The sequence below is a fragment of the Pelobates fuscus genome, chromosome 7 (assembly GCF_036172605.1).
Source record: "Pelobates fuscus isolate aPelFus1 chromosome 7, aPelFus1.pri, whole genome shotgun sequence".
Taxonomy (NCBI): domain Eukaryota; kingdom Metazoa; phylum Chordata; class Amphibia; order Anura; family Pelobatidae; genus Pelobates; species Pelobates fuscus.
The window spans coordinates 81601646-81616099 of NC_086323.1; the positions used below are offsets into that span (position 1 = coordinate 81601646).

General features: G+C 42.3%; 1 protein-coding gene across 2 annotated transcripts in view; it reads right to left on the reverse strand.

Moving 5' to 3' along the window:
- Positions 1 to 14454, reverse strand: part of LOC134567960 (putative ferric-chelate reductase 1) — a 74727-nt gene that overhangs the window by 14468 nt on the left and 45805 nt on the right. For both annotated transcript variants that reach the window (XM_063426137.1, XM_063426138.1), the window contains 5 exons: positions 14300 to 14401; positions 12297 to 12453; positions 10454 to 10573; positions 9729 to 9841; positions 7028 to 7114 (listed from right to left, as the gene is read on the reverse strand). In XM_063426137.1, the coding sequence (XP_063282207.1) occupies positions 7028 to 7114; positions 9729 to 9841; positions 10454 to 10573; positions 12297 to 12453; positions 14300 to 14401 (579 nt within the window). The remainder of the gene's footprint in view (positions 1 to 7027; positions 7115 to 9728; positions 9842 to 10453; positions 10574 to 12296; positions 12454 to 14299; positions 14402 to 14454) is intronic.

Consider the following 14454-nt stretch of genomic DNA (forward strand, 5'->3'; position numbering starts at 1 on the left):
GAATAGGGACTGTTCCCCCTACATAGGGTCACTATGTGCCTTTTTTTTGGTTTGGTTTTTGAAGCCACAGTGCTGCACCAGTGGGCCGAAAAATTAGGCATGTACACATGCCTGAAAAATTAGGTATTGTTGCAGCCGCTGCTGTAGCAGCGGCCATAAAAATTGATGTTTGTTTCACAGGCAGAAAGTGCCCTAAAACATTACGGCTTGTACCCTAGTTGGTGGCGGATAAGTCACGCAAGTCAACCGGCATTCAGAGCTAAAATACAGCAGCGTGTGGACCATTTTTAGCCCAAGGCAGCTCATCTCATCAGGCCTTTTTTAGTCGAATGTGTCGCCCAGTGTCAGTCCCTTCGGGATCCATCCCTCATTCATCTTAATAAAGGTGAGGTAATCTAGACTTTTTTGACCTTTTTTTTTGTTACTTCTCTTCTCAGTGACAATACCTCCTGCTGCACTGAAGGTCCTTTCTGACAGGACACTTGAAGCGGGGCAGGCCAGAAGTTCTATCGCAAATTGGGATAGCTCAGGCCACAGGTCAAGCCTGCACACCCAGTAGTCAAGGGGTTTATCACTCCTCAGAGTGTCGATATCTGCAGTTAAGGCGAGGTAGTCTGCTACCTGTCGGTCGATTCGTTCTCTGAGGGTGGATCCCGAAGGGCTGTGGCAATGCGTAGGACTTAAAAAGCTCTGCATGTCCTCCATCAACAACACGTCTTTAAAGCGTCCTGTCCTTGCCGGCGTGGTCGTGGGAGGAGGAGGAGGATGACATCCACCTCTTCCCATGTTAGATTCCCATTGTGCTGTGACATCACCCTTATACGCTGTGTAAAGCATACTTTTAAATTTATTTTGCAAATGCTGCATCCTTTCCGACTTGTTGTAATTCGGTAACATTTCTGCCACTTTCTGCTTATACCGGAGGTCTAGTAGCGTGGATACCCAGTACAGGTCGTTCTCCTTCAGCCTTTTTATACGAGGGTCCCTCAACAGGCACGACAGCATGAAAGACCCCATTTGCACAAGGTTGGATGCCGAGCTACTTATTTCCCGTTCCTCCTCCTCAGTGATGTCAATGAAGGTATGTTCTTACCCCCAGCCACGTACAACACCATGGGTACCAGATAGGTGACAACGAGCACCCTGGGATGCCTGTTGTGGTTGGTCTTCCTCCTCCTCGTCAAAACCACATTGCTCCTCTGACTCCTCTTCCTCACAATCCTCTTCCAGCGTTGCCGCAGGTCCAGCAAGCGATGCTGATAAGGCTGTTTCTGGTGGTGATGGTGACCCAGTGGCGGATCCAGGGGGGGGGCAACGGGGCAATTGCACCCCCCGAGAATACCGACGGTCTCCCTCTCCCTCCCCTGCCAGCCCTTAAATGTGCGTGCGGACCGGAGGGGAGATCACAGATCTCCCTCCCCGGTCCGCAGGCACTGTGCTGGCGGCCGGCGGGGGAGGGAGGGAGTTAGAGGGAGGACCCGGAGGTCAGGCTGCAGCTCCTCCGGGTCCTCCTCTCGCGAGATTTGGAGCGTTGCCGCGGTTACCACGGCAACGCTCCAAATCTCGCGAGAGAGAACTCTAGCCCGGGAGTGTGGGCTAGAGTTCACTCTCCCCACTGGGACCACCAATGAATCGCCCACCGGACCACCAGGGAAATGTCCCCCCTCCCCCAGTAAAGGTAAGAAGGGAGGGGGGACATAGAATATTTACTTAAATAAAAAATAAATATATATATAAAAAAAAGACCCCATACCCTTATATCACACACACTGCCCCCCATTACACACACACTGCCCCCCATTACACACATACTGCCCCCCATACACCCACACTGCCCCCCATACACACACACTGCCCCCCATACACGCACACTGCCCCCCATACACACACACTGACCCACATACACACACACTGACCCACATACACACACACTGACCCCCATACTGCCCCCATACACCCACACTGCCCCCCATACACCCACACTGCCCCCATACACCCATACTGCCCCCCCTACACCCATACTGCCCCCCATACACCCATACTGCCCCCCATACACACACACTGCCCCCCATACTGCCCCCATACACACACACTGGCCCCCATACACACACACTGACCCCCATAGACCTGTACTGCCCCCATACTGCCCCCTCATACACACACACTGACCCCCATAGACCTGTACTGCCCCCCATACTGCCCCCTCATACACACACACTGCCGCCCCATATACACACATTGCCCACACTCACACATACACTGCAATACTCACACACACACACTGCAACTGTTACACACACATACTGTCCCACACATACACTGCATCCCTGACATACACTGCCGCTCTCACACACGCTCACACACTGTCCCCCTCACACACACACTGCACCCCTTACACATTGCACCACTCACACACACTACTGCTCCAATGCACTACTACAGCCCCATTTCCCAGCAGACTTCAGGTAAGTTGTCAAACTGTTCTTAAACGGTTTGACTACTTACTCTGGGAGGGGGTCCCGGCACTATAGACACCATAACCACTACACTGAGCTGTAGTGGTTATTGTGTCTGGATTATTTCTTTAAATAATCTACAAGTGCCCCTCCCGAGATCAGGCTCTGGATCCGCCACTGTGGTGACCACAACTCTTCCTCTTCCTCTTCACGCTCATCTACGGCCTGATCCAGCACTCTTGGCAGGGCATGCTCCAGGAAGAAAACAAATGGTATGATGTCGCTGATGGTGCTTTTGGTGCGACTGACTAGGTTTGTCACCTCCTCAAAAGGACGCATGAGCCTACAGGCATTGCGCATGAGCGTCCAGTAACGTGGCAAATAAAATCCCAGCTCCCCAGAGGCTGTCCTAGCACCCCGGTCATATAAATATTCATTAACAGCTTTTTCTTGTTGGAGCAGGCGGTCGAACATTAGGAGTGTTGAATTCCAACGTGTCGGGCTGTCGCAAATCAAGCGCCTCACTGGCATGTTGTTTCGCCGCTGGATATCGGCAAAGTGCGCCATGGCCGTGTAGGAACGCCTGAAATGGCCACACACCTTCCTGGCCTGCTTCAGGACGTCCTGTAAGCCTGTGTACTTATGCGCAAAGCGTTGTACGATCAGATTACACACATGTGCCATGCACGGCACATGTGTCAACTTGCCCAACTTCAATGCAGCCGACAAATTTTTTCCGTTGTCATAAACCACTTTGCCGATATCCAGTTGCTGCGGAGTCAGCCACTTTTCCACCTGTGCGTTCAGGGCGGACAGGAGTGCTTGTCCGGTGTGACTCTCTGCTTTCAAGCAAGTCAAACCCAAGACGGCATGACACTGCCGTATCCGGGATGTGGAATAGTACCTGGGGAGCTGGGGGGGGGTGCCGTTGATGTGGAGCAAGATGCAGCAGCAGAAGAGGACTCAGCTGAGGAGGTTATGGAAGAGGATGGAGTAGGAGGAGTAGAGGAGGTGGCAGCAGGCCTGCCTGCAAGTCATGGCGGTGTCACCAACTCCTCTGCAGAGCCATGCATTCCATGCTTGGCAGCCGTCAGCAGGTTTACCCAATGCGCAGTGTAGGTGATATACCTGCCCTGACCATGCTTTGCAGACCAGGTATCAGTGGTCAGATGGACCCTTGCCCCAACACTGTGTGCCAGACATGCCATTACTTCCTTTTGCACAATCGAGTACAGGTGGGGGATTGCCTTTTGTGAAAAGAAATTTCGGCCGGGTACCTTCCACTGCGGTGTCCCAATAGCTACAAATTTTTTGAACGCCTCAGACTCCACCAGCTTGTATGGTAAAAGCTGGAGGGCTAATAGTTCGGACAAGCCAGCTGTCAGACGCTGGGCAAGGGGGTGACTTTCTGACATTGGCTTCTTACGCTCAAACATGTCCTTGACAGACACATGACTGTGGGCAGATGAGCGGGAACTGCTCAAGGTGGGAGACGGAGTGGCGGATGGTTGAGAGGGGGCAAGGAGGACAGCAGTGGTTAACGTGGCTGAAGATGCTGGACCAGGAGGAGGATGGCGGCTTAGAGTTTGCGTGCTGCTTGTACTCATGTGTTGATCCCATAGGCGTTTGTGATGTGCGATCATGTGCCTACGTAAAGCAGTTGTACCTAGGTGGGTGTTGGACTTCCCATGACTCAGTTTCTTTTGGCACAGGTTGCAAATGGCATCGCTGTTGTCAGAGGCAGACACACAAAAAAAATTCCACACTGCTGAGCTCTGCAATGACGGCATTCTGGTGGTGGACACAGCATGCGTTGATTGGCGTGCTGTCGGGCTGACCCCGGGTGCCGATGCATGCTGTCTGACTGTGCCACTAGCTCCTTGCAACGACCTCCCCCTGCTTCCAACTTGTCTCCTCCTCCTCCTCTCTGTCTCCCCATCTGAACTTTCATCCTGTTCTTCTTCTTGCCGAGCGGGCACCCACGTGACATCCATGGACGCATCGTCATCATCAACCGCTTCACTTGTATCTGACAACTCAGCAAAGGAAGCAGCAGCGGGTACAACATCATCATCATCATCACACCGTACGTCCATGTGTGTAATGCTGCCTGCCTGAGACATATCCCTGTTATCTACATCCTCTGGCAATAATGGTTGCGCATCACTCATTTCTTCAAACGGATGTGTGAATAACTCCTCTGACATACCAAGTGAAGCAGCTGTGGTGCTAGTGTTGGCGGTGGCGGCAGGCAGGTGAGTGGTATCTTGAGAGGTGCCCGAAGCTAAGCTGGAGGAGGATGGTGCGTCAAGGTTCCGAGCGGAAGCTGTAGAAGATTGGGTGTCCTGTGTTTGCCAGTCAACTATGTCCTCAGAACTTTTCAAGTTTTGGGTACGTGGCCTGTGAAAACTGGGCATTATTCTAGGGCCAAAGGGAATCACAGCACCACGACCACGATGGCCCCTGCGGGGTGGCCTGCCTCTGCCTGTCATTTTTTGGGGGATTAGTGGTACTATGCGTGCAAGCTACTATAGAGACACCAGATATGAGTGGCAAAGTACACTTGCTGAGGTTGGTAGAGCACACGCTGAAGGCCTGACACCGGCTTTAAGGACACTGACTGCTATTAGCTTACACTGAAAGACTTTTTTTCTTTGTAAAAGCATGCTATAGAGACACCAGATATGAGTGGCAAAGTACACTTGCTGAGGTTGGCAGAGCACACGCTGAAGCCCTGACACCCGCTTTAAGGACACTGACTGCTATTAGCTTACAGTGAAAATCTTTTTTTCTCTGTAAAGGCACGCTATAGAGACACAAGATATGAGTGGCAAAGTACACTTGCTGAGGTTGGCAGAGCACACGCTGAAGGCCTGACACCCGCTTTAAGGACACTGACTGCTATTAGCTTACACTGAAAAACTTTTTTTTCTTTGTAAAGGCACGCTATAGAGACACCAGATATGAGTGGCAAAGTACACTTGCTGAGGTTGGCAGAGCACACGCTGAAGGCCTGACACCCGCTTTAAGGACACTGACTGCTGTTAGCTTACACTGAAAAACTTTTTTTTCTTTGTAAAAGCACGCTATAGAGACACCAGATATGAGTGGCAAAGTACACTTGCTGAGGTTGGCAGAGCACACGCTGAAGGCCTGACACCCGCTTTAAGGACACTGACTGCTATTAGCTTACACTGAAAAACTTTTTTTCTTTATAAAAGCACGCTATAGAGACACCAGATATGAGTGGCAAAGTACACTGGCAGAGGTTGGCAGAGTACACGCTGAAGGCCTGACACCCAGACGCTTGCAGACAACTAACTGCTATTCAATCTATGACAGTGAAAAAAAAATATTTTTAAATGTCAAGCTTAAGCTATTGTGAGACAAGATATGAGTGGTGGCACTGGGCAAATGGGCACAGTATCCACTGGGAGCCTGACACAGAAGCTGGCAGGCAAGTAACTGCTATTCAATCTATTACAGTGAAAAACATGTTTTTCTTTTTAAATGTCAAGCTTAACCTATTGTGACACCAGATATGAGTGGTGGCACTGGGCAAATGGGCACAGTATCCACTGTGAGCCTGACACAGAAGCTGGCAGGCAGGCAGGCAACTGCAATTACATTACACAGAAAGAAAAAACAGACTGATGTTCTAGCCCTAAAATGGGCTTTTTGGGGTGCTGTCCTTACAGCAGAGATCAGATGACTGTTGATTACAGGACTGTAGTGGACACTGAATACCCTAGCCTAGCTATCAATTTCCCTATCTAATGAGCAGCAGCTACACTTTCCCTCCTCTCACTAAGCATGCAGCTTCAGAATGAATCTAAAATGGATGCTGGGAGGGAGGTGGGAGGGTCTGGAAGGGAGGGTCTGCTGCTGATTGGCTGGAATGTGTCTGCTGACTGTGAGGAACAGGGTCAAAGTTTGCTCAATGATGACGAATAGGGGGCGGATCGAACTGCGCATGTGTTCGCCCGCAGTGGCGAACGCGAACACGCTATGTTCGCCGGGAACTATTCGCTAGCGAACAGTTCGGTACATCGCTAGTGCTAGTGCAACTAGTATAAAATGTAGCGTATTAGTAGTAAAAAACTGGGCATCTATGAAGGGAAAGTGTGGTGGCTGCTACTCTTGATAGAAATACTTACTTACTGTTCACTAAAAGCAATAAAAAATCTTTTAAAAGATTTTAAAATAACTTTATTTAGGCAAAAAACAACCTCTGCAGAATTAGAAATTGCTTTCCAACTCATCAATTTTAATTTCAGTTTTGTAAACTGTTTTTTACCTCACTGTTAAGAAAATAAAGCTATAGTGAAATGCCATGGAATTTAGATTTTACTAAAACCTGCAGTATTATTTTACAGGGCTAATGAATATGACTATATCGCAACACAAGAAGATTATCTTCCAGTAAATCATCTTCATAAAAGTGAGAATGCTTTATCCTACCTATCTACAGTTGTCACAGACGGTATTGTTGTCATTGAGGTGCTGTGTAAGCCAGACAGTTAAGTATGATACAGTTTCAGACATTTATTTCCACTGGTTGATATACTTACATAGGCCCATCCCATAGCGTTTACAAATGCTAACACAAAGGATGTTATTGTTGCAGCCACAGTCAGAACCATTAAAAACATGTGAGCCTGTTTAAAGAAAAAAAATAGGATCAGATGGCTACAGATCTAACGTGACTGTATCAAATCTATACTACGGCACCCTATTGCATAACTTAATTATGGAAATGATCACTTGTAAAATTAAAGAGGAAGACATATTTGCATGTAGAAAGCAAAAAGGAAAGTACAGTATTGCCAGTGGGGTACACAATAAATAACAAGAGATGCTCTAGTACACCTTTGTGAGTTTCCCTTTACCCTCACATAAAACAGAAATTACATACGGTATAAGGCGGAGTATCTTCTTGTTATAACAATAAGTAGAGTTAAATTCCTAGAGGTGAAACAGAATATAAACACATAATAGTGCAATATATCTGAATAATATAAGTAAGTGAAAGAAATAGATGGAATATCACTCACAAGATGAGAGCCTATAATTAAGGCTCAATGTTCCAGCGTTGTGGAAAAGTAGGTTCCCACTGCCTTCTTTGTGCTGTCAGGAAATGGCGAAAAATCCAATGTCCTCTCCAAGGTGGATATAACTCAGATTTTGAAGTTTGCCATTTTTAAAATCTTGATTTGGGGAATGGAGATATACATATTCTGAATACCCCCCCCCCTTTTTTTTTTTTAATAGTTTTTTGCCTTTTTTCCATTTCTTCCTATGCATCCATATGTTGGTACAATTCCCATATGTTTTCTATATATACATTTTAAATTCATTTATTCAATGTTTTAAGATTTATATATATACCATGTGCCATCCTTTTTTGTATATTATATATTAAGTAAGTGTCACTATTAACTCTTCCCTCTAATAAGATTTCAAGTATATCATTATTTGCTCTTAACCCCCTTTTTTTCTCTTTCAAATGCCTGTTGTATTCCCCTATTTGCTACATCTTTTAGGTACCTTTTAACTAACTTTTAGACTATAAGACTTTATTTAATATTTGTGTGGACTTGAATAAGAGTAAAAAGGAACACCAGAATACTCTTTACTAACCGAGAAACGGAATTGCAGCACTTGCGTTCCACTGTTGGAACGCAAATACCGAAACCGGAAGTGCCGCCCATAGAGAAATCATGCGTTCCACTGATGGAACGCAAGTGCCGAATGCGGAAGTAACCGCTGTCACACGCCGAAAGAAGGAAAAGGTGCGAAATATGAAATATATAAAAACGGACAGCTACAGAAGAAGACTTACAGCAACTGAGGAAGCCTCTGAGAGAGGCGAAACGCGTTTTGCTACATTAGAAGACTTTTTTACCACTTACCTTTACCATAAGGCTCTGTGTTTTATACTTATATTTACTTTTATTTGTGCACTTTTTGCAATAAAGTATTTTACACTTATATCCACCTTGGAGAGGACATTGGATTTTTCACCATTTCCTGACAGCACAAAGAAGGCAGTGGGAACCTACTTTTCCACAACGCTGGAACATTGAGCCTTAATTATAGGCTCTCATCTTGTGAGTGATATTCCATCTATTTCTTTAACTTACTTATATTATTCAGATATATTGCACTATTATGTGTTTTTACTCTGTTTCACCTCTAGGAATTTAACTCTACTTATTGTTATAACAAGAAGATACTCCGCCTTATACCGTATGTAATATTTGCATGTAGGGCTTATTAGTCTGAAAATAGTTTTTCCCTGTGTTTCTTCTATAATCTACAAAAAATACAAAGTTGTGATGCAACACTGGTGGATCTTAACAAAAAGCATATTTGTATGCATTGTGTATCTCATTTCTACATTTTCTTAAAGGGACACTATAGTCACCTGGACAACTTTTGCTTAACTAAGCAGTTGTGGGGTGTAGAACATGCCCCTGCAGCCTCACTGCTCAATCCTCTGCCATTTAGGAGTTAAATCCCTTTGTTTATGAACCCTAGTCACACCTCCCTGGCATGTGACTTGCACAGCCTTCCATAAACATTTCCTGTAAAGAGAGTCCTATTTAGGCTTTCTTTATTGCAAGTTCTGTTTAAGTAAGATTTTCTTATCCCCTGCTATGTTAATAGCTTGCTAGACCCTGCAAGAGCCTCCTGTATGTGATTAAAGTTCAATTTAGAGATTGAGATACAATTATTTAAGGTAAATTACATCTGTTTGAGAGTGAAACCGTTTTTTTTTTCCATGCAGGCTCTGTCAATCATAGCCAGGGGAGGTGTGGCTAGGGCTGCATAAACAGAAACAAAGTGATTTTACTCCTAAATGACAGTGAATTGAGCAGTGAAATTGCAAGGGAATGATCTATACACTAAAACTGCTTTATTTAGCTAAAGTAATTTAGGTGACTATAGTGTTCCTTTAACCCCTTAAGGACACATGACGTGTGTGACACGTCATGATTCCCTTTTATTCCAGAAGTTTGGTCCTTAAGGGGTTAAACATAAAATTAGAAAATATAGAATATGATTGTACCTTTCAAATGTCCTAAGAATATTGTCTCCCAATAGCTCATCTGGCAGGCTATTCAATTTAATGATCTAGTTTCCCATAGTGCATTAGTAGAGGTGCAAAGTTATGCACTGGAACTTTAGAGGGATAAATGCAACTGTAGAAATATGTGTCTGGTGAACTTTGAGGAGGACACTATAATTGCTGGAATATTTTGCTCTTACCTGAAACCAAGCAGCTTTGCCAAAAATCATTTTTTTTGCTGCAACTTTCATGTACCGAGCCAAGATCATCCCTAAAGTACCTGTAGTCATCCAGGCAATAAGCATTAGGCATCCTGCAATGAAGGAATCACAATCTGTAGTTGTTCTGGTGTCTATAGTGTCCCTTTAATAAACAAGAGTTACCAAACGGAGAAGTTGTGTTCCATGCAAGACAATTGTCAGGGTACAGTACAGATTTAATGCTATTTAATCACAATTATGGTGTGGGTATACATTTATTTTAAATTTAGAATTATATCAATTATGTTACACGGTCATTCGGTCAGTATGTTTTCCGTTGAAGAAAATACAAGAGGGCCAAACAATGTCACTTTTGTGTTAGACAGAAAAGCAATTTAATTTGCAACTCAAAACATTTATTGTTAGCATGGATCCTATCAAGCTTATTCAAAAGGATTGAGCTTGGGTTGAGTTAATACTTAGACATTCTGTGACCAGCACTGACCAATGTGGAGGAGGGAAATCTCCCAGTTTATATTTTAGTTTTCCTTGAGTGTGACCATGGCCTGTCAGGATGTATGTAGAACAATAATGTCGGTCAATAATGGGTAAAGCTAATGGATAATAAAGATTTCTGCACTTGTAGTTTTCATGTTGCATTCCTTAAATTTTTTGGAGTAGCCTTTTTAATGTAGTTAATTATATATAAATCATAAGACTCTCACCATGTGCGCTGACTAAATCTTGGGAACGAGTTGAACTAACTGTCACATTAGAAGCCACAGAGAGGTCAATTTTCGAACTACTGATGAATGTTCCTGACATGCCATGATATTGTATACGTCCTAAAAAATAATACAAAATAGCATCAGAGAGAACATTTCTTGTCATAAAAATATCAAAACAAACTATTAACAGAAAACAAGCATTTATAATAAAATAACAGCATAATGACATTGATGAATATCAAGAATATTTTACGTATTTATTAGTATTAATGTTTAATTACGTGTTATGACATTTCTTCAGAGGAAATAACTTAAAGGAACATTATAGTGTCAGGAATACAAATGTGTATTCCTCACATGATAGGTAGTAAAATAACATTTAGGTTCCAGCCCTTTGCCCCTCATAAAAAAGGTAGTTTATTTTTTATTTATTTTTAGTGCAGTGCAGTTCTCCTCGCGATTGGCCATGCCCATGCTCTGCCTCCTTGGCTGAGATCATATGTTTTGATGATCTTAGCCAATCCAATGCTTTCCCAAAGGCAAGTAGTGGGAGGGTATTGTTAATGCATGGCAAAATGGCACACTGCGCCAATCAGAATCTGCTCATAAAGATGCCTTTAATCAGTACCTCTCCATTAGTGACTGCCACTTGTGGTGTTCCTAGGCAGTAATTTAAACACTACCTTTTTTCTTAAGAGGCAGTTCTTACATTAAAATACCTTCAGGGACAGGCTATAGACACCAGGACAACTACATTAAGCTGTACTTGTTCTGGTGACTATAGTTGCCCTTTAATAGCTGTAGGAAAATATACTGCAACATTTTCCAATGTAAACTCCCCCACTCTCCAATCCATGATTTGTATTTCTCCACATAAATTAATAGGTGACGGTCTTGTTCAAGGGAGCAATGAGATCTGTGTCTCTTATGGCACCAAGTTTGAATATATTTGTAATATTTTTGACTCTGAGATATTGTTTCCTGATTCCACTGCCATCCTTTCCTGATACTGAAATCTAGCAATCTATTCACACATTGCATAACTTACATTCACATGCATACAGAAATATGAAGTTGAAAGATACAATACTCTTTGAAGCCCTTGTGAGTACTCCTAGACTCTGCTTCTGGAGTCCCTGAATAAATCAACTTGGACATACAGTTCCAAAAGGAACTAACATTTATTTATTTATAAAATATTTTACCAGGATGTATACATTAAGATTTCTCTCGTTTTTAAGTAAGTCCTTCCTGGGTCCACAAAACATTGCATTGTTACAATATTACTAAAATACAATATACAAACTATATATATATATATGTACACACACACACACATTTAATACATAACCGGTAATAAATATATTCATACAATACTTTATTTGAACTAGGACTATGTTTTGCCAACTAGTCCTTAAGTATGTGGTGAAAACCATAAAAATATAAACAACATACAAACCGTGAAGATCAAGCAACATAATAATGCCTCAAATATATTACATATTAGTACTTTCCAAACTATGGAAAAACAGATATATAGATGCAACCTAACAGTTTTTACAATATCCTAATTTGCATGTTGTGAACAATGAATTTTTCAGTTTTACCATCGAGAACAGAAAGAATCCCCTTTTAAAACAAGGATATCCCAACCTTGCAAACCCAAACAAGGGGGAAAGCAGTCAAAATGGCACTTGTGTACCTGCCTCCCCAAAACAGAACCCCATTCTAAGCCAGGGCCCATAGTCAGTGGAAAGGAGGCTGATTAGCAGTCCTCTCCAAATACCAAGGTAACGGAGGATTACGTTACAATTGGTATTTCATTATTGCGCTGACTCACCATTGCTGGAATCTCCATAAGCCATTAGTATATAATATGAACTGTTGACGGATCTTGATTGTTGGACTGGGTTTTGAGTTGAGATACTGTTTCTTGAAATGAAGGAACATTGAATCACTCCACTCGTGAATGATGCCAGACTAACCTCCACATTACTCTGAAGAGTAGAACACATAGGGAACATCAGTGTGTGTGAAGGTATGTCTAACTCTCTATAAAAAAAGGGAGTTTGTAGCTGTACATAATAGAGATGTGTGAGTTCTATGTCCAATAGGTATAGAAAAAAAAGAAATAAAATGCTATAAGTTTCTACTTGGTGAAGTCAGTTGTGGCAAAACGCGTCTAGGAACATTTTTATAACTTTTTATAATTTTCCAAGTGTTAATAAAGGAATTTTTGGCTGTTTTCTATACCGTTGCCACATTCCTTTTTTCACTACAGTATTATATTACCCTTATTTTGGTAGCAGTGCGTCTGCTCAATATACCATGAGTATATTTTATTTTGTTTTTATCATCCTAAATAGTTATACAGGGAGCACTATATGTTTTATCTCCTTTTATCCCGAGCCGGACTACTCTATTGAATTACCTTACTGAAGAATACGAGAGGAGCTTCATACATCTTTGAGTGGGGATTGTTCCACTTCGTGCCATTCATACCAGAGCTGGATTTAAGCTCTGGATACTTTGAGTAGTTCTATTACTATACACATAATATCCTTTACTATAACATACTGTACCATTGGAGTCCTTTTTGTTTTCTGCTTCTTCCACATGTCAACTTCGGGACAACGAATCTACATCTGTGACTTTATATTCTACCTACTGTACTACTAGGACCGTTTCCTGTGAACGTGGATTACATATACTTTGGACTATTTTACAGCACTTCTTGGACTTTCCAGCATTTCCATAAGCATTAATTTCACTTGTTTCAAGGTGCACCCTGGTCTCTCTTTTTCTTCTTATACATCCTTTAAGGGGATCAGAGGGGACCCCCCTTCCCATAGGTGGTCTGCCTTATTGTTATATTTCTATATTCCCTGTTGGCTTATCAGCGCTGATCCTCTTTCCCGATCTCGTCTATAATTAACCCACATAATAGCTATTATAATCTTAAATATTTTGTTTTTTCAAAAACGCTTCATGGCATTTAAAAACTTGTACAGAATCAGATAATACATATTTTGACAGAGAACTACACATGTTTACGTACATCTTGCTGTAAAGAACTCTTTCTTCTGCATTATATGTCTATGATCGAATGAATGGGTTATACTTATATTTTTGTGTAATATGTTTGCTGTTCCCTAAAACAGTCTAATCGGTGTATATTTTAGACAAACAAAGAGACTGCATATAATTTCAGACAATGACTGCATTAAAGGACAAGACCTGTGTGATTAGCTAATGGAATGGGTTCATTTGAAATGCTATGAATGGGTGATCCCCATTGTCCACCCAAAAAATCTTCATAAATACAGTTAAATTTTTTCCATTTTCAAAAGTTTGTCTGTCATCACGTCCTGTCTTTTACACATTCATTTCTAGAATCTTGTATCATTTTTCCAAAGTGAGATATATAAACAGACCCATTAATTTGGGGTTGCTGTGTTCCTTGTGCCTTTTAGGCTTGCCTGGCATTTTATTAATGAATTGAACTTAAAAGAGGGTCTCGTTTGATATGCTCATGAGACATTTCTCAGTAGGCAATAACTTGTTTGAGTTGTTCATTATTATCTACTTAACACTGGCCTGTAACCAACAACAATATATACAATTATGAGATGGTACATAGTTTTCTCCAATACTAGCTGGAGGCAAATAAGATTATTGTGCTACAAATCCTCATTCACATTTAAATTCATATACAAAACATACATATAGTTGGGACTTAATCAAATTTAAGAAAACTATTAAATTCTAGCAGCCAAATGGAAATATAATTGCCCTAATTTTCCAATTAAAAGCATGTCCCTACCATAAAGATAACATTCTTACTAGATTTAGGATTAGCGGTCGTGATTTCCCCTCTGAGTAGGCATGTTGAATTCCAATCCCTCCTACGGAATCCATCCCACAAATATAAATGTCATCATTACCCTGAAAAATATAAAATTTAGTAAATTATTTTATATTAGCTATACATGTTAATT